This window comes from Bos mutus, chromosome 18 (genome assembly GCF_027580195.1).
Source record: "Bos mutus isolate GX-2022 chromosome 18, NWIPB_WYAK_1.1, whole genome shotgun sequence".
NCBI classification, from domain to species: Eukaryota; Metazoa; Chordata; class Mammalia; order Artiodactyla; family Bovidae; genus Bos; species Bos mutus.
The window spans coordinates 14,110,783-14,130,662 of record NC_091634.1 but is presented as its reverse complement, the minus strand read 5'-3'; the positions used below and the strand labels follow the sequence as shown (position 1 = coordinate 14,130,662).

At 53.1% G+C, this 19,880-nt stretch overlaps 1 protein-coding gene across 2 annotated transcripts; it reads right to left on the bottom strand.

The window, feature by feature from the left end:
- Window positions 1-9: 9 nt before the first annotated feature.
- Window positions 10-19,837, bottom strand: SIRT2 (sirtuin 2). 2 transcript variants are annotated; one of them, XM_005890541.2, is made up of 16 exons: window positions 19,734-19,832; window positions 18,855-18,901; window positions 15,760-15,808; window positions 15,383-15,496; window positions 12,279-12,320; window positions 12,041-12,147; window positions 11,862-11,918; window positions 11,175-11,243; window positions 5,168-5,297; window positions 2,791-2,850; window positions 2,427-2,482; window positions 2,201-2,277; window positions 2,062-2,113; window positions 1,071-1,141; window positions 862-928; window positions 10-744 (listed from the first exon to the last, which is right to left on the bottom strand). In XM_005890541.2, exons 1-16 carry the CDS (start codon window positions 19,747-19,749, stop codon window positions 586-588), a joined length of 1,173 nt encoding a protein of 390 aa, XP_005890603.1. In that variant the 5' UTR covers window positions 19,750-19,832; the 3' UTR covers window positions 10-585. The 2 variants fall into 2 exon arrangements, with proteins under 2 accessions (XP_005890603.1, XP_070243864.1); XM_070387763.1 differs by lacking the exon at window positions 18,855-18,901 and having other exon boundaries at window positions 19,734-19,837.
- Window positions 19,838-19,880: the final 43 nt, after the last annotated feature.

Below are 19,880 nucleotides of genomic sequence, written 5' to 3'. Positions count from 1 at the left end.
AGACAGCTAATCGTTAGTTGTTTTTTGTTTTTAATTCATCTCTAATAAGCAACACCATCTGCCCACCCCTGCCTGGGAAGGGGGATCCAAGAGAGGGGCCTAGCACCCACTTTCAGAGTTGGAGGCAGAGGCCTGGGAGGCCTTGAGGCTCGGATCTCCCCACTGGGTGCGTGGAGGGCACAACTCCCCACCCAGGGTAGGTTAGGTTTTATCTACTTGGCCACAGACCCTTGGGAGCAGTAGAGAGCGTGTGGGCCCTGGGGCTCTTGTCCTGGGACAGTTAGCAGTTTGGAGGTACCTGTGGCCCCCTGAGCAGTTAAGAGATTAGGGGGGCTGATCCTTGGCTGTAGGGGTGGTTAGAGGCTGTGGGCTGTTAGAGACAGGCTGCCCAAGCCTCTGCCCCCAAGAATGTTAGAGATTTGGTGAGGTCAGGGGTGCTGGGACACCAGTTTTGGGAGGGAATCGTTAATACATTGAAGAAATGTTCTGAGCTCCCCAGAAAAGAGCTGTAAGTTAGAGGAGGGCCAGGGCTGGTTGGGGCTCAGCTGTCCCAAGGCTGGGTGTCCTGCCTGGGAGACGCAGTGGTCACTGGGGTTTCTCTCCCTCAGTGGTCCTGGGCTCCTCCTTGGTGGGAGGTGGTGGAGAATTCCTGGGGGAAGCTGAAGTAGCGGGGTTGGAGGCCCCCGACCCCGACTGGGCATCTATGCTGGCATGCTCCTTCCGAACAAGGTCCTCCAGCTCCTTCTGCAGGGGGCAAAGTTCATAGAGGTCGGAGGTCATCGTGTGTCATTGGGTCGGAGGACCTGTGGGAGGGGGATCCAGGGACTGGGCTCGGGGTGAGCTGGGGTGATAGCTCCTCACCTTCCATCCAAGGAGGTCGGCGAGGGCCAGGCAGCCCTGGTCACAGTCGCCCAGCCAGGCCACGTCCCTGAGGGCGAGGGAAGAGTCTAAGCTCCCAGGCTTGTCCCAGCACCGGTGGTTCTGCCTGTCCTTTGCCTCCGTGCCTTCCCGCCCACCTGGGCCCTGTCCCTCGCAGGCTCCACCTCACCCGCTGCAGGCCCGGGCCTCACCTGTAGGCCTTCTTGGAGTCAAAGTCCATGCCTCCTCCGAGGGCCATCATCATCCCGAGGAAAGGGTCAGTCTGTGGGGGAGGGGGAGCTCAGAGCACAGACTCTGGAGCCAGGGGGCCTGGGTTTGAATCCCAGCTCTGTGACTTCACTCAAGTGGCCTGGCCTCTCTGAACCTCAGTTTCCTTCTCTGCAGAGTGGGGGTAATCACCACACCCACTCCTAAGATGACACTGTCAGAGAAAAAGCTGAGCACAGTGTCTGCCACACAGTATGTTTTTTGCCTGCTGGAGGAAACAGCTGTCCCCGGGAGGGAGCCCCTCCTGGGACAGAGGTCACCTCAGTTTGAAAAGAGAGCTGAGAGACGGCACAGCGACTCCAGATGGCACTGCGGCCGGCCCGGGGACCAGCGAGCCCAGACTCTTCAGTCACAGGAAGCTCAAGGTTCCTGTTTTGGCTTAAGTTGCTTTGGGCTGGGGTTCTATCATCCCCTCAAAAGGGTGAATGGGACTTCCCTGGCGGTCCAGTGGTTAAGAATCCGCCTGCCAATGTAGGGGACATGGGTTCCATTCCTGGTCTGGGAAGATCCCACATGCTGTGGGACAACTAAGCCTGTGTACCCCAACTACTGAGCCCGTACCCTAGAGGCTGTGCTCTGAACAGGAGAAGCCACTGCAGTGAGAAGCCCGCCATGCACTGCAGTTAGAGTAGCCCCTGCTAGCCACAACTAGAGAGAGCCCAAGTACAGCAACGAAGGCCTACTATAGACAAAAAAGAGGATCAAAAAGGGTGACTGACCCAGAGGCCTGTGGAACCCTGGAGTCGAGGTAGCCTGGAATCTGACCCCTGAGGATTCCAAGATCCCCAGGTCTGAGCTGAGGGGCCCAGAGTATTGGGCTTCCCCAGAGACCTGTCCCCTGGTTCCCGGGGAGCCTGGGGGAGGTGATGTGGGGCTCGTGTGTGGGGGTGGCGGGGTAGGACGAAGAGGACTCACCTGGCCAGTTTTCTCCTTGTTGATGAGCAGGCGCGGGGTCGACAGGGGCGCCCTGGGGGATGGTGAGCTGAGTGGTGAGGGCCTGTCGCGGCTCCCCTGGCCTCCCAGCAGCCTCCCACGGCCCCAGCCCCCAACCTACTTGCCGATGAGGGACGCGAAGGGCTGCACCTGCAGGGAGGTGCCCATGATGATAAGGAGGTCCACCTTCAGGAAGTCCTACGAAGCGGGAGTGGCCAATGAGGTCGGCTGCTGGCCCCTGCCCCCCACTGCAAGCCCACCCGCAGCTATTTGGGGAAGCCACCTGCCACAGGGCAGGACCTAGGCTGCCCCCGTGTGGGCCGAGACGGGGCGGCCGGGACACTTACTGACTGCATGCAGGAGAAGAAACGCGCTGGGAGGTTCTCGCCGAAGAACACGATATCTGAGGGGGAGACAGACGGACAGACAGACACGGGGACAGAAAGAGATGGTGAAAAAGCGGCAGACAGAGACAGGGAGTGGGAGAGAGAATGGGCAGGAGAAGGCGGACCCCAGGGCTGGGGCGGGAGTGTGGACGGGGCAGTGGGGAATAGGCCAGGGGGCTATGGCACCCCTTCCCCTAGTTAGGGAGAGAGGGTGACCAGGGTGGGGTGGACGGATGGGGAGCGTGGCCTTCTTGGGAAGTGGTTGGCGGGTGTGCAGGGTCCCAGCCCGCATCTACCTTGGTTGGTCCCAGGCCCCAAGGCTCACCAGGCTTCACCACACTCTGACATTTCTCACACTTGGGAGTCACCTCGGAGAAGATCTTCTCTGGGCGTGGGGAAGGGGAGGAGGAGGAGGAGGTAAGAGGCCCTGGGTTGGGGCTGCAGCCTGCCCACACCACCCCCTTCATTGTCAATACAAATACATCTCAGTCATGGCAGAGCCTCCAGGGGCATTTGCCCTGCCCAGGAAGGACCTCCTCCCAGCAGCAGTCCACAGCTATTACATGAAAGAACAAACAAATAAGCAGACACTTGTCCCCAAAAGGGGCAACTGGGTTCCGCCAACCCCCAACTTGGGGAATCTGGACTTGGGAGTGAAGTTCTTCCCATGGGTCTTTTTTTTTTTTTTTTTTGATTTTTGGCCGTGCTGGGTCTTCATTGCTACACGGGCTTTTCTCTAGTTTCTGTGAGTGGGGGGCTACTCTCTAGTTGCGGTGCACGAGCTTCTCATTGAGGTGGCTTTTCTTGGAGCATGGGTTCTAGGGCTCATGGGCTTCAGTAGTTGAGGCTGCCGGACTCTACAGCACAGGCTCAATAGTTGTGGCGCACACATGGGCTTAGTTGCTCCACAGCATGTGGGATCTTCCCAGAGCAGAGATCAAACCTATGTCTTCTGCACTGGCAAGTGGATTCTTCACCACTGAGCCACCGGGGAAGCCCTTCCCATGGGTCCTTGAGGGCAGCCCTACTTCCATCATGGGTCAGGTCAGAGAGACCTGGTGGGTGCTAGGTTAGAGAGGGAAGAATTATGCAGATAATCCTGGGATGGGGACAAAACCTTAGGTCCAGGTGCTTCCCACTCTTAGGCTCAGTGACAGACCCCCTCCCCCCAACACACACACCATGCTATGACAATCCTCCTCCTTATTGCCTATTGATCAAAGCTGTAAAGGCCTCTGTCACTTGCAACCCACAGAATCCTAGCTTGTTCATTCAGATATTCACTCATTCCTTCAATATTTATATAGAGCAATGCGTTAAGGTCTGCCATTTACTTTAAAATATTTCTGCATTGACAGCTCATGATATTTTGTGGGTGATGCTCATGTCACTGCTGCAAGGGACACATAATGGGGTAATGTTAATTGTACATGACCCCCAGCTGCTTGTACTTGGGCTATTCAGGAACCCTTGCCCCAGGGGCAGTCAGCTGGCATTTTGTCAGAAGGGCTACATTCCAAAAGCCCTACTATCAGCACTGCAGCTGTCCTTGTCCCACATGGACACCAGAGGCTTTGTGAAATCAGCATAAAGGTCAGAAATGGGTTTGCATGGATGAAATAAGTGGCTTCTTAATTAGCACAATGGATATCAGAAATCAACTCTCACTGGCATTCTAGAAATGTGGATTGACTGGGGTTTTTTTTTTCTTTTCTTCTTCTCTTTTTGGACACTCTGCCCTCACGTGAACAGGGACAATGACTTTAGCAAGCCCTGGAGTCTCTTCCCTTAGAGACAGCCCCCACCAGCCTTCATACCAGCGCTGTGCGCAGCTTCACATGTCATGGGCTCCACTCACCTGAATCAGGCTAATGGGCTGGTTGAACCCTGTGTCTCCAGGGCAGTGCTGTCCAATATGGTGGTTAGAGCCACATGTGGCTTTTACATTTTAATTAATACAAGCTGAAGAAAGTTAGAGATTCGGTTCCTTGGTCATTTTAGCCACATTATAAGAGCTCAATTGCCTCATGGAGCAGATGGCTGCTATGTTGGACAGTGAAGATATATATAGAACATGCCCCTCACCACAGAAAGTTCTCCTGATACTTCTGCTCTTCTTGGAATGTAGTTGTGTTGGCCTGGATGAGGCCGTCATGTAAGAAGGGGTCAGAGCACCCAAAGGACAAAGGGCTAGGGTTTCATGACCTCACGCAACAGGCTGCATGACCACATGGAGGCCAGTATGCTAACACATGTTGCTGTGTCTGGAGCCTGCATCCGTTATACCCTGGCTATGAGATGGAGTTGGGAGCAGAGAACCCCCACTGCCACCTCACATCTTTAGGGGCTGCCATTACCTGCTAAAAAGAGCCGCAGGGACTTCCCTGGCAGTCCAGTGACTGAGACTCCACACTCCCAATGCAGGAGGCCTGGGTTTGATTCCTGGTCAGGGAACTAGATCCCACATGCCCCAACTAAAGACCCCACATGCTATAATAAAGGTTAAAGATCCTGCATGCCTCGATTGAAACCTGGCACAGCCAAATAAATAAACAAATAAATTTTAAAAAAAGAGAGAAAGGAAGAGCTGCAGAACTGCATAGGACAGAGCTGGTGTCTGTGTATGGAGACCCTTTCCCTGGTGCTGAGGAGCAGACAGAGGACAGGAAGCCTACCCTCGGGGGTAACCTCCAGCCCCTCACCTTTCATCCAGCTTAGTGAGTACTCCTGCCGGCAGCCTGAGCTGATGCAGTGGGATGTGTAGAAGGTGCCGTGGGCCTCCACCAGGTCTTCGGGCTCCAGCCCAGCCACTCGCTCCAGGGTGTCTATGTTCTGGAGGGAGACACAGAGGGGAGAGGGTCAGGAGTGAACCACCTTCCCTTCCCAGGGGTCAGAAGACAGAGCAGGGGACTGCAGCTGAGAGAGGCAAGTGGGATAGGCTGAGAAGAGAGGAGGGGAGAGGCAAGGGACAGAGGTGTGTCTAAAACTCTTTGGTTCCCCCTGATGGTGCCTCTGAAAAGTCAGTCATGGACGCTTCAAGTCAGGGGCCCAAACTCAAATGCCTATGAACCCAGGTCACTGCCACCAACCAGCCCTGGTGTTTTTCTGCAAAATCAGGTCATTTTCCTTCCCTTTTGTGGAAAATTTGTTCTGTTAGAACCAGACACTCTAGTGGCACCAGCCAGAAATTTGGTGAAATAAATGTACCAATCTTCAGTGTCTCTACTGTAAACACAGCCCTCTCAGATATGGCATCCTTGTGCAGTGCCCAACCTGCACAGCTGTCTGTGGCAGGCTTGGCCAGACATTAACACAAATCAATGAATCAGGAAGTTTTTTTGAGTTTATTTACAGTTTTCCTATTTAACAGTCGGGTTTCTTACTGTGATCTGCTGCATAGATAGTATATTAACTTGTATTCCTTTCAGACAGAATTACTTTCCTTAGTCAACACACAAGGATATTTGTCTCTTTCACATTTGTGGTTTCTCCAGCCATTTTGGAGCAGCTTTTGTTTGCCCACGAGGAATGCCAATGAGGCAGGTGCTTCTGGAGGACCTAGCAGATGTTACAGAGATGGCCAGGAACGTGTAGTCCACAGCTGACCCAATAAGGTTTCCCAGAGACTCTGCGAACCACCATTCCATTTCCAACTGCCCTCTGCTTCTAGTCAGCCATCAGTTTACCCCCGAAACATGCAGACAAGAGTCTGTGTTTCCAGACTTCCTGCAGCTCTCCCCTGCCCCAGCCTAGTAGAAGTTTCCAGACCTTCTGCAGCTTTCCCCTGCCCCAGCCTAGTAGAAATGCTAGTTTTGCCTTTGTTCCTCGACTTAGTTTGCCGACTTCCTCACACGCGAGTAAGCAGCGTGTGTGCAGATAACTCGGCTTCCCTGGTGTTCGGATGGTAAAGAAGGTGGAGACCTGGTTTTGATGGCTGGGTGGGGAAGATTCCCCTGGAGAAAGGAATGGCAACCCACTCCAGTATTCTTGCCTGGAGAATCCCATGGACAGAGGAACCTGGTGGGCTACAGTCCGTGCATGGGATTGCAGAGAGTTGGACACGACTGAGCAACTAACACTACTCAGTACTACTCATGCAAATAACTAAACGGCATATCAAAGGACTACCTACGTGCCTCTGTGGTACCTTTTGATGCCCCTTAAAAGAAATTATTTATTTGGTTGCACCAGGTTGTGGCATGAGGGATCTTTGATCGTCGTTGCTGCATGCAGGACCTTTGGTCGTGGCACGCAGGATTTTGTTCTCTGACCAGGGATAGAACCTGGGCTCCCTGCAATGGGAGCTTGGAGTCAGCCACTGGACCACCAGGGAAGTCCCCTGATGCCACTTTTGATGGGGCACCCACAAATAAACAAAAATGAATGTGGCTGGGGGAGTTCCCTGGTAGTCTAGTGCTTAGGACTTGGTCCTTTCACTGCCATGGCCTGGGTTCAATCCCTGGTTGGGGAACTAAGATCTTGTAAGCTGTGAGCACAGCCAAAAAGAAAAAAGAATGTGCCCAGACTTCCTGAGTGTTCTAGTGGTTAAGCATCTGCTGACAATGCAGGGGACATGAGTTCGATCCCTGGGCTGGGAAGATTCCACATGCCTTGGGGCAACTAAGCCCATGGGTCACAACTACTGAGCCTGTGCTCTAGAGCCCATGCACCACAACTACTGAAGCCACCACATCGAGAAGCCTTGGCACCACAATGAAGAGTGCAACTAGAATGCACTCTTCAACTAGAGTGCAGCCAATGAAGAGTAGCCCCTGCTCACGGCAACTAGAGAAGCCCGCATGTAGCAACAAAGACTCAGCGCAGCCAAAAAACAAACAAATAAATCTTGGGGGGAAAAAAAAATCTATCTTAAAAAAAAAAAAATGACGTGGCTGACCCGTATGTACTGGTATGAAGGAAATCTCTCCAAGATGTTAGAAGGCCCTGTGTACAAGATGTGGAAAAAATCAACATATGAATTTGTGTGTTTGCTTGCCTAAGTGTGGACTATTTTCAAAGGAAACCCAAGAAGCAGGCAACAGTAGTGGCCTCCAGAGAGGAAGCTGGGGCTGGGGAATACGGCCCAAGAGGCTCAGTATAAAGGACAAGCAGCAGTGACCGCATGGAGACACAGAGCAGCTGGTGTCTGGCCTCAGTGCCAGGCAGGGAACAGGGTGTGGTGAGGAGGTGGGCCATTCAGCTCTAGTCAACTGCTCCCTCCTCCACCCACCCCAGAAAGCCACCCGGGGTGCACCCAGTTCTTCCAGATCTTCAAGAGGAGCCTGAAGTCTGAGTTTTCATCTGCAATCTCTTTTGATTGTCAAACCTTAGCTCACTTTCGGTTTCAAGACATCACGTCTCTGACACGCTTTTGAAAAGCATGAATTGTGCTTCTCCAGTGGCTCAGTGTTAAAATATTCGTGTGCCGATGCAGATGTGAGTTTGATCCCTGGGGAAGATGTCACATGCCAAGGGACAACTAGGGACAACTTAACAATTACTGAGCCCATACAAAGCCCCTAAAGTCCGTGCTCCCGAACAAGAGAAATCACTGCAACGAGAAGCCTACGCACTGCAACTAGAGAGCAGCCCCTGCTTGCTGCAACTAGAGAAAAGCCTGTGCAGCAACGAAGATCCAGCACAGCCAAAAAAAAAAATATATAGGCTTCTCTGCTATAAATGGGAAATTTATTTTTAAATTAATAAAAAGCATGAAGCTGCTATGTGGCTGAGTATAAGGAAGGGTCTTCTAGATAAGGGCTTAAGGGAAAGAAAGCTGAGTATAAATCCAACGTATAATGTGAATGCCACAGATATAGATTTAAGAGTGGAGATCACAGGGACTTGACTGAAGGAGACAACTGTTCTGTTTGAATGGATACTCGGGTCTTGAGATAAAAATAGCATGGCTTCAAAAGTGCTACATCGTCACAATTCAGGAAGACATGAAGACAGTATGTTGCAGAAAACTGGGTCAATGACTCAAAAAGTGGCTGAGGTTGAAGAAGAGGGTGAGGAGGAGTTGAAAAAAAGAATGGCTACAAGAAACATGAGAGTGGAAAAAATGTTTCCACCTGTGTGTAATGTAATGCGCCAGTGTGAATATATATGTAGACTTAAATCTGTGCGTGAAATATTATAAGGGGAAATGCCACCACATTTCACACTGACCCGAGAACTTATTCATGTTGGCTTTCATGTAAAAATACCCTGCAGCTGGTGTGCTTTTGTGGTTTGGGGCAGGGGAGGGGGGTGCCCCATATGGAGGTGGGGAGTCAGCCCTCTGAGCATCTGGGATGAACCACATGGTCCTGGGCCTGTGTTTCTCGTGCTGGGACCCCTGTGATCTCCTGGTCTCCCTTGCTCTCCAGCTTGAGTCCAGATGCCTTAGTGTCTGGCTATCTGCCTACAGCTCCACATGGCTGTCTAATGGGCATCTCAACCTCGACGTGCCTTCAACCAAACTCCTCCTCTGCCCCCAACGCCTGCACATCTCACCATCTCAGTAAAAGACATCAGGTGCTCAGGCTGAGAGATGTCCGGCCATCCCTGACTCTTCTCCTCCTCTCAAGAACCACTCATTCAAACCAACAGCAAGTCCTGTTGGCTCCACCTTCAAAACGGGTTCACAAGTCACCCACTTCTCCCCTTGGACAGCCCTCTCCCCGGCCCAGCCTCCATCCTCTCCTGCTTGGACCATCACCGCAGCCCCCTTCCTGGCCTCTGTACCCACCCCCTACCCCCATTGCTCCCTCCCACAGTCTGCCCTCCACATGCAGCCAGAGGGACCCTGTGAACACCTGGGGCAGGTCATGTCTCGGCCCTGCCCAGAGCCCTCCTGTGGTTCCATCTCCCACCAGGGAAAAGACAAAGCCCTCCCAGTGGCCCCCAAATGCCCACATGGTCCACCTGTCACCTCCTGACCTCATCTCCTCTGTCCTTTCCTACTACTGTCCTCCTCGCTCACTCAGATCCAGCTATTTGAACACGCCAAGTGCAGCCTCACCTCAGGGCCTTTGCACTGGCTGTTCCCTTTGCCTCTCTCCCTGAGATGATCCCATGGCTCCCTCCCTCCCCTTAGGTCTTTGTTTAAATGTCCCTTTTTTCCACGAGGCCTTTCCTGACTTATTGTTCACAACAGCACCCTTCTCCCCACTCACACACAGAACTTCTGATTCCCCTTCTCTGTTCAGCCCAGTGCTCCACAGACATCTCAGCATTAAACAGACTAGATACTCAATTCATCCTTCTTGTCTACTGTCCCTCCCCACCTTAGAGTGTTAGCTCCCGGAGGACAGGGATGTCTGCTCCTTCTGTCTATTGCCTGCAGGGCCTGGCACTGGTTGGCACTTAGTAAACACCTGGACAGAAGCTGACAAACAGGATTGACAGCAGGGCCGTGGTGAAGATTTCATGAAATCACACAGAAGGTGCTTGGCTTCAGGTGAGCTGTTTGTATCATGTCTGAGTGTATTCCATGGATAAAACTGACTCTCTGAGAAGAAAGGTCAAGTTTATCCTGAGCTGGGGCTCCCCCTCAACCCCCACCAGCCCTAGGTGGGAGTACTTGCCCCCTTCTGAGAATTCTGGACCTGAACAAAAAGACTTCATCCTCCCCCTGGTGGCAGATTCTGAGGCTGCAGGCTCCAGATTGCCAGGCCAGGAAGAAAATAATAGAACACCTATTTCTATCCATGGGTTCTCTCTCTATTTTATAAATTTGGGTTCTGAGATATGAATTAGAGTAGGCATGGTATCACTGCTCTAGTAGATCATGTAATTCAACACGTATTTATAAAACAAAAGTAGAGGGACGCTTTTCACTATTGGGTGTGCGAGACCCCAAAAGTCTCACCAACTAGGAAGCCAAGAATGCGAGCTGTCCTTACCTGAGGACCTCTGGGTGAGGCCCTCAGCTAAGTGCCTGCCATACATAAGCCGTGGCCCATGGCCCACACAAGGCCTTTGTGCAAATTAGAAGAAGGTGCCCCTTTCTTAAGACTCTATAGCCACCAACTGGAAAACTGTCAGGGTGCAGCGGCCGTGGGAGCTTCCCTGATGCCTCGGATGGTAAAGAATCTGCCTGCAACGTGGGAGACCTGGGTTCAATCCCTGGATGGGGAAGATCCCCTGGAGAAGGAAATGGCAACCCACTCCAGTATTCTTGCCTGAGAAATCCCATGGACAGAGGAGCCTGGTGGGCTACAGTCCACGGGGTCACAAAGAGTCAGACACGACTGAGCGACGAACACTTTTACGCTTCAGTGATCATGCTAAACCAAGTCACTTCAGATCATCCGATGGAAAACCCAAAAAACTATGGTGCCAAAGGTGTCTGCTCAGAGAAGGGGTCCTTTCTCAGTACTCATGGGGTGGCCCTGAGGGAGGTCACCGCCACGTTACCACAGGCCTGAGAGGGTGAAGTGGTTCTGGCCTCTGCTTTTTTTTTTCACCCATCCTGTGGGGCGTGTGGAATCCTTGTTCCCTGAACAGGGATCAAACCTGTGTCTCCTGCATTGGAAGCAGCATGGAGTCATAACCACTGGATTGCCAGGGAAGTCCCTGGCCTCTGTTTCACAGAAAGGGAAACTTAAGGCTGAGAGAGGGGATGTGACTCACTGCAAGTCACACAACAGAGAGGCTGCGGCCTGAGCTCCTGACCCCTCCCGCCCGGCCTCTTCCTCCCAGGATGCCCGAGGTCCTGCCTACCTGTGTGTAGCAGCGCAGGAGCAGTCCTTTTTCCTTCAGCAGGCGGATGAAGTAGTGGCAGATGGTGGGCTGGAGGGAAGCAAGCATGGCAATGCTGAATGTGCACCGCCCTGTGCCAGGAACTGTTCCAGACCTGTTTCTCCTCATGGAATCTTCACACCATGAGGCACAGACCTTCATTATCCCCATTTCACAGGTAGGGAACTGAGGCTCAGGGAGGGTGACTGTCTGGCCAGAGTCACACAAACTGTGGAGTTGGGGTTAGCACAGAAGCAGCCTGGCTCCAGAGTCTGGGCTCTTACATGTGTCATTAGCTCATTTAAGCCTCACAGTATTTCTTTTCATGGACTATTATCTGCTCCATTTTACAGATGGGAAAACTGAGGTCCAAGGACACAAGAGCAGGAAACGAGAGAACAGGACTTGGACTCCGGTGATCTGGGCCCAAAGCCCACTCTGTTTTGTTCTGTTTTTTACTTTGCTTCAAGGCTTGCAGGATCTCAGTTTCCTGAACAGGGATTGAACCTGGGCCATGGCAGTGAAAACCCAGAATCCTAAAGATTAGGCCACCAGGGCCCATGTATTTAATGGTTGTAGGATATTTGTCTAAAGGGCCCTGAAGGGGTCCTTCCCATGCTTGCTGGCCCCCAATTTTTCCTGTCCCCACTTCCACAAAAAAGAGCTCACCTTGAACTGCCCAGGATAGAGTTCCTTGGCGAGAGCAAAGAAGGGCTCTGGATGTTTCTGTGGGAGAGAGAGCCGGAGGGCAGGTGGGCACCCAGATGCCCCCGGTGAGATGTGAGCAGGAGCCAGGAGGCCCCGTCCACCCCCATCACTATAGACCCTCCTCCCTGTGTGACACGTACCTTGAAGTAGCTGATTTCAAAGATGGCCTCCGGGTAGGGAAGACGGTATTTCTCCAGGTTGGCATAGAGGCCCGTGTTTGGGGACCGAAAGTCAGGGATACCCGCGGCTGGGGGAGGAGGGGTAATCAGTAAGGAACTCTGGCCCCTTTTCTTTCACACCCCCCAACACAGCTCCTCCCCAGGCCCTCACAGGGGCGCCCCAACCAGGAAGTGGCTTTTGGGGGAGGGGAGCACTTACAAGTGGAGATTCCAGCTCCCACCAAACAGATGACCCTGCGACCTGGAGGAGGAGAGTTTAGGCAGCATGTGCTTTTCTTGTTTTCAACTTACATTTGTTAATTGTTGCTTTGAACATCAAACATTGCTCCAAAATATGAACCATTTATCTTCAGAGAGTTGTCTTTGCCATAAATTAAGTACTGAGCTGATTGATGTTTACAATTGATTTTTGACAACTTAAAAAACTTATTAGTGGCACTGCTGTCTAGTAATCAGATATATTATCATAGACTGAATATAATGATTAAGAAAGTAAAGTTTAAAGAAAAAAAAGAGCAATGTGTCCCCTTCCCGTTCTTACCTTTAAGTAATTTCACCTATCACAGTCCCTGAAGCCATTTACTCTGTGCCAAGCCCTGTGGCGAGCACTTCAGATCCTTGAATGGGTCTCCCAGCCATCTCAAGGTGGGTGGTGTTAACATTCCCATTTTACAGATGAGGAAACTGAGGCTTAGACAGGGGAAGGGGTCATACAGCTGACTGAAGGAAGAGCCAGCATGGGGTCAAAGAATCCATTGGTTAAGATTACACCAGTGTAGTAAGATTCATAAAAAGGCTACTTGGAGAGAAATTTCTCCTCCTAGCTAGATCTAGACAAACACAGGAGATCTTAGTGAGAGGTAGATCTTAGGGAGAAGGCCGGGAGGGTGTGTTCCCATGGAAGTGCTGCATGTTATTGTGAAAAACAATCTCTGACCACCTCTTTATCTTCTGGACACAATATTGGACAGCCATCTATTTCCAGCATATGATACACATTCCTCCATCCTATTCCTTCCTTCTATAATCAAATGCATGTTAGCCACCAGAAGTCAATTAATTTTCAAGTGAGGATCCAAGCTGGGCCATTCTCAGCTCACACCCAGTGAGCAGCAGAGTGGATAAGGGCTTCCAATCCTGGCTTTCCTGTGCACCAGCAGAGTTGTGGAGGGGGTGGGGCGGGGGTGGGTCTTACTTCAGATCACCACGCTGGGCTTTAGCTTCCTGCTCTGTAAAATGGGCACAATCACTGCACTGGCCTCGAGGGGGCTGTTGAGAGAAGGAATTCTCTCCTGTGAAGCTGAGATCAATGCCTAGCACTAATGATTCTTCGAGACACTAGTACTCAACTTCTTCAGATCCGTGATTTGTATCCCTATGAGCACTTTGTTCCCCCAATGTCACCAGCTTTTGGAAAAGATGGGAAGGTGTGGGAGGGGAGAGGTGGAATCATTTCCCAAGCACGCAGGGCTGTGCGGAAGTAGCCTGGCTGCCTCTCTGGTGGCTGGCCGGTGGAATCATCTCACAAGCACGCAGGGCTGTGCGGAAGTAGCCTGGCTGCCTCTCTGGTGGCTGCTGGCAGCCCTGCTGCACAGCGCCCTTGGCATCTGTCAGTCGGCTGATGGACACACACGAGTGTGAGGGCCTCTGGGGTGTCAGGATGCCATCGGACCAGGCCTGGCACACCCAGTGGACCCAGTGGAAGGGAGTGAGTGTGCACTCTAGATTCAGGAGCCCTGACTGCCTCTTGCCCGTTGTGTAACCCCGCACCAGGTTACAACCTCTCTGTGTCTCAGTTTCCTCCTCTGCCCAGCTGACTCCTCACAGGTCTCCTGTGACGATCATATGAGGGGACGCCTGTCAAGTGCATAGCCCAGTGCCTGGCAAAAGGTGAGAGCCCAGTTCATTGTTATTAGTTATTACTATCCCCTCACAGGCACCATCAATAATTCTAAAACCCAGGTGCAGGAGGACGGACGGAACGAAAGCTTTGTAGCCACTGCCTGTATTCTCTTTGGGGCCCACCCAAGCCAGAAGATGAAGCTTCCTGAGTAGCTCCGTGGTAAAGAATCCACCTGCTAATGTGGGCTCGATCCCTGGGTCAGGAAGATCCCCTGGAGAAGGAAAGGGCAACTGACTCCAATATTCTTGCCTGGGAAATCCTATGGACAGAGGAGCCTGGCGGGCTACAATCCGTGGCATTGCAAAAGAGTCGGACATGGTTTGACTAAATGACAACAACAAAGGCAGGAGATGGCTGAAGGCCGCCGCTCCAGGAGAGGGGGGCTCAGGGCGTCCGGCCTGGCTGCCTGAGGAGAGATGGCAGCAGCTAGAGGACAGGGAAACTGCAGGAGACGTCCTCAACAAAAGGCTGTTCAGGACCCTCAAAGGGTCGATTGTTCTAGTCAAGGGCTGCTTAGGGCTCGGTTTCTCAGACTCTGGTGACTTCAACTCGAGGCAAGAAATATAAATTACCCGGTGACCGGGTAAAAAGATCTCTACACCACACCAGGAACAAGCCTCCTATAAGAATCGTCACGGGGAACACTTAGGCAACGCTTGCTCTGTTTCAGGCATTTATCTATGAATTTATGTAATCCCTCTTCATAATCCTGGGGCTTCCCTGGTGGCTCAGATGGTAAAGAGTCTGCCTGCAACGCAGGAGATGAGGGTTTGATCCCCGGCTCAGGAAGATCCCCTGGAGAAGGGCATGGCAACCCAGTCCAGTATTCTTGCCCGGAGAATCCCATGGCCAGAGGAGCCTGGCAGGCTACAGTCCATGTGGTCCCAAAGAGAAGGAAGGAAGCCATGGGGATACCTGGGGGAAGAGTCTATTCCATAATCTTATAAGGTAATTACTATAATATACTATTATTAGCATCTTCACTCTAGTAAACAAGCCTGACCAATAGAAACATGGTGATTGGTTCGGGGGGTAGGACTGTGACCCAAGCTGGGCCAATCGGAGCCAATCTCTGCTCTTGTGCTTGAACCACTGGGAGAAAGATGCTGTTTTTCAGTGGGAGCTGCTAGGCTGGTGGAACTTGTTTTTACAGCTGCCAGGAGCTCCGAATACAGAGAAGAGCCAAGAAAGGGCTCAGCATAGAAGTTGCTGAATCCAGCCACACTTCAGGATCAACAGTTACAGGATCAACACACTCCCTTTTTGGCACCAGACAGTTTGAGTTGGGTTTCTTGTGACTTGCAGACGTAAGCTGTGAATGGTTTGGGGCTGAGAAGTCATGAGAAGAAGTGGGGGTGGGGGGGAGTCATGCAGGAAGGGGCCCAGGGTGGGGAACTCACAGCGCTCGCTCTGCATGTAGCGGCTCACTCCTTCCAGGGTTAGTTCATCCAGGAGTCGCTCCTTCTGGGTGCCCAGGCCCAGAGTCTGGGAGAAGAAATTCCGCAGGAAGTCCACTGGCCAAAAAGAAGAGAGACAGCGGTTGGGTGGGTGTTTGTTCAAGGGGACACAGAGGCCCCGAGTGCCCCTGCCCAGCCCCGGGGTCTCCTGTCTTCCCACGACTAAAGGTTGGATGCCTGGCCCGGCCAGGGATCCCGAAATGCTGCATCTGTTCTTACACACTTTGCATGTCACCCCTGGTGGAGGTGAACACCCGGATCCCTGCCTTAAACCACCCTCCAGCACCCCCCAGAACCATGCTCCCAAGGCAGATACTCACTCTCTGCTTCTCCGCCAGTGGCTCCTGCCTCAGTGTCTGAATCTGAGTCCTGGAAGGGGTGGAGGTGGGGTGACGAGGCCCCAGAAGTGGTGTTAGGGAGGGGAAGAGGGGATGACACCAGGGTTCCAGGGTGTGGCTGGGAGGTGGGCCCGAGGGAGTGAGGAGCAGCGGGGACCACGCTGGGGGCGCGTGTGGGCTCTAGGACAGGCTGCCTGTGTTGGAAACCCAACTCTGCAACTCGAGAGGAGCGCGGCCTCCTATGGGTGACTGCGTTTTTTCTGAGGCTCCGAGCTCCTCCTCTCACAAGTGGAGCTCGGAGGACTGAGGAAGGCCACCTGGAGGGCTGTGAGCAGTGAGTTCCAATGTGAGGCTCTCAGAACAGCCATGGTTGGGGCGGCAGTGGTGGTGAGTGCTCAGGAAGTGCTCGTTACTGCTCTCATCACCTCCCATGGTCCACGTCCTCAACTTATATCCCCTCCAGTCCCCTGCCCTGCCCAGCCGCCCCGCAGCCCGCCTCACCTACGTCAATAACGCTGGTAGAAACGCCTCGGTCCTCACCCTGTGGCCGTCAGCCCTCTGGCTTAAAGCACCCCTACTCCACCTTTCCAACCCTTCCGTCTCCTTTATCAACTCCTCTCCTCGGCCAGGCGCCCAAATCGCGGGTCTGGGACTCCGTCCCGGGCCCTCCCTCCCGTTTCTGTCCGCCTTCCCTGGGCCAGCTCCCCCATGCACACCAGTGGTCTCAGCCTAGTTTCTGAGGATGCCACCTTTCTGTCTCCAGATCCGGGGTTTCCACAGCCCCCAGATGCCTCCCCCTAAGTGTGACCCCAGACCCCTCACTCTCACGGTGTCCCAAACTGGCCTCAGTATCTCTTCCAAACCTGCTCCTCCCCCTGGGCCCCTAACTCAGTGTGGCTTCTGTCCCCGTGTTTGCCAGATGTCTCCTGCCTCCCTCGCCTGCCCTCCTGTGGGAGCACGTCCCCTCCCCGGGGCTCCACGTGGGCCAGCCTGTCCCTCCAGGGGCCCTGCCCCGGCCTCCGCCGTAGCTCCCGGTCTCAGTCTGCATCTCTGATCTGCTCTCCTGCTGTTGACTTGTCTGGGTCCACCCTTTGCCCTCCACATCAAAGGCCTTTCTCTTTGGCTTCCCCAGTTTAATCATCTGATCACAAAAATCTGTGGCGTTTACCATGATGCCGGCTCCAAGAAGTCTGGGATTTTTCATGGTCACCACTGGGTAAAAATGTGTTAAGTCCCTCAGTTGTGTCCTACTCTTTGCAACCCCATGGACTGTAGCCCTCCAGGCTCCTCTGTCCATAGGATTCTCCAGGCAAGAATATTGGAGTGGGTTGCCATGCCCTTCTCCAGGGATCTTCCCAACCCAGGTCTCCTGCATTGCAGGCAGATTCTTTACTGTTTGAGCCACCAGGAAAGCCAGGTTTCCTTGCTTTAAGATTGTGTCTATAAGCTTTACAAAACTCTGACCGTTAGACAATGTATAACTTGAAGGTGCTTGCCTCCTGAGTCCCTCACCCACAGCCCCGCCTCCCCCACCCCATCCTCCCCTTCAAGATAGCCACTATTAACAGTACAGTGGTAATTACTCCAGATTTTTTAATCTGAATTGGTGATGGACAGGGAAGCCTGGCATGCTGCAGTCCACGGGGTTGCAAAGAGTTGGACATGACTGAGTGACTGAACTGAACTGAAAACTCATTATTTCCCCAGAAATGGGTCACCCCACAGTACAATGCTGCGCCTCGCATTTTCCACCAAACAATATATCACAGACCCGCCAGCTACAGAGTGTTGCATTGTACAGTTCATAGTTCATTTAACCCATCAACTGACAGTCGTTTGGGCTGTTTCCAGTTTGGCTGTATTGCACAATGCTGCAATTTACACCCTCGGATCTCTCTCTTTGGGACTGAGGGTCCCTTTTCCACATGAAACCTTTTTCTCTGACAGTGGCCAGGCTTTGGGAGCCAGGCGAGGGAGAAGCCTGGCCTGACAGGGAGCTCTTGTCCCCTTGGTGTGGCTCGGCCGCGCATCTGTGGGGTGCTCTCGTCACAGCTTCTGCTCTGCCCTACATGTGAACCGCGACCTCGTGTCTGTGGGTGGGCTGGCACGCTTTCAGGCTGCAGACAGTGAAGCTCTGTGGAAGGAGGCGAGGGCCCTGCCCAGCACGTGGGAGCAACTTGGTCTCAGGGGGGAGCTGAAGGTGATGGTGAAGCCTCTGTGACCCGTTTCCAGTGAAGTGTCTGGGAGGCAATATGTCAAGGCGCCGAGGGTTGCAAACCTGTCCCTGCTCTTCTAGCCAGTGGACAGAGGACAAGTTGTTAAAGAACTCAGTTTCCAATTCCTTGGCTATAAAATGACCACAGTAGACCTGCACCCCTCCCCTCCACCACTGCCCCCGGGATGCTAGGATGCCCATCAAACACGAAGCAGAGTACCCAGTTGGCTTAAATACTCGGTAAATGCTAACCATCAAGGTAATCAGCCACCTGAATCCTGAACACATGACACTCTTTCATGCCCCCCAGTATACCCTCTGCCTGGGACACCATTTCTCACCTTGCCTAAGAAAATCCTAAGTTACTCTACACTGACTACCATGTGCTGTATCTCAGTCCGACTCTGGATTGGCCTGTGGATTCTTCCCGGGAAGGGACTGGCTGGGAACTGTGTGATCTCACACAGTTTACTCCGTGCTCCCAAAGTGCCCTGCCCTATTTTCATGATCACCAGTAGAGCATTGTCGAGTCACACGTCTATGAGATCTGTGAATTCAGGAACCAAATCTCTTCCAAGCCCACTGGGAATGAGGTTCAGGAGGGAAGGTGGGTGGGAGGGGTGTACAGGGAGAAAGGAAAGTTTGCAAGGGCAGGCCTAGGCTTGAGGCCGCACACCCTTCTCTGACAGGCCCCAGAATCCACCATTCCCCCAGGAGCTGAACCACAAGGGGAGGTGGGGTGAGGGGCTGGGGCAGTGAGCTGAGGGCCCTGGGATATCTGACTCCCCTCTGCCACCTCCCCCCGGTGTGGGGTGTGGGAAGTCCATCTCTCTCCTTCCCTCCACCCTTGTCCCCATCTCACCTGAGCCTCCTGCACCTTCCCTGCCTGGGTCTCCTCAGGGTCAGAGGCTGGGGGAGGAGGGGGAGCAGACGTGGTTACGGTGAAGGGAGTGGTTAACGGGGAATGAAGGGCTTCCAAGTTGGGGTGCAGAGAGGGGCAACAAGACCCTCCAACCTAGTTATACGGGGTGGGGGTATAAAAAGGGAGTAGATGGAGGGAGGGAAAGGAAGAAAAGCAGATTTTATTAGAGTGGAGAGTGTTGGGAGGAGAGGTGGTTGGTGAAGGACAAAGAGGCTGGGACAAGGAGGCTTAGGAAAGCAAAAAGAAAGTAAAGCATATAAGGGCATGAAGGAAGACTTAGGAGGAGTTAGGAAAGACAGTAGTGTGTGAGTGTGTGCTGGGAGGGTTAGGTTTACAAGCAGAAAAAATGTAGAAAGAAAGAGAAGATAAGGGATACTGGGCCTGGAGGCAGGTTTGCAAGAAGAGGTGGCGGGGGCGGAACGGATGGGCGAGATGGTAGGTTTAGAAGAGGAAGGAAGGGATAGGAGGGGACACTAGGGGTCCACCTAGCACCCTACAGTTCCCACTAACAACCAGGTACCCTTAGCAACCCGGACAGCGGTATTCTAAGTCCCTAGTAACAAGGGTCCTTAGCAACTAAGGTGCGAGACACACGCTATCATTAGTAACTTAGGGGACATGGCAAATGGACCCTTAAAACCTCGCGACCCAGAAACCCACCAATCTAGCAATATGTATCACAACGGCTCCCTGAACCTCATTCCCCTCCATGCAGCCCCCATCTCATGCCCCACCACTCCCGCCCTCGGGCCCCGGGGCCTGCAGCCCTCAGCCAGGCCCCGGCGCGGCCCGACCCTCCCACCAGGGCCCCCGACTCACGATCCGGATCGGCCATGGGCGCGGGGCGGGGGCCCTCGGGACTGTCACCGACTGCTCTATCCCGTGACGGCACCGGAAACAGGAGGGGGCCGAGATAGGTCAAAGAACTACAACTCCCAGGAGCCATAGAAAACGTCCCGAGCGTGC

Bases quoted from the DNA above. Each gene is read 5' to 3' on its own strand.
- SIRT2 (XM_005890541.2), bottom strand. The intron at 1,142-2,061 runs GTGAGTCCTCTT...CCTCCCCCACAG, and splicing joins ACAAGGAGAAAACTGGCCAG to ACTGACCCTTTCCTCGGGAT. The intron at 745-861 runs GTGAGGAGCTAT...TGCCCCCTGCAG, and splicing joins CCGACCTCCTTGGATGGAAG to AAGGAGCTGGAGGACCTTGT.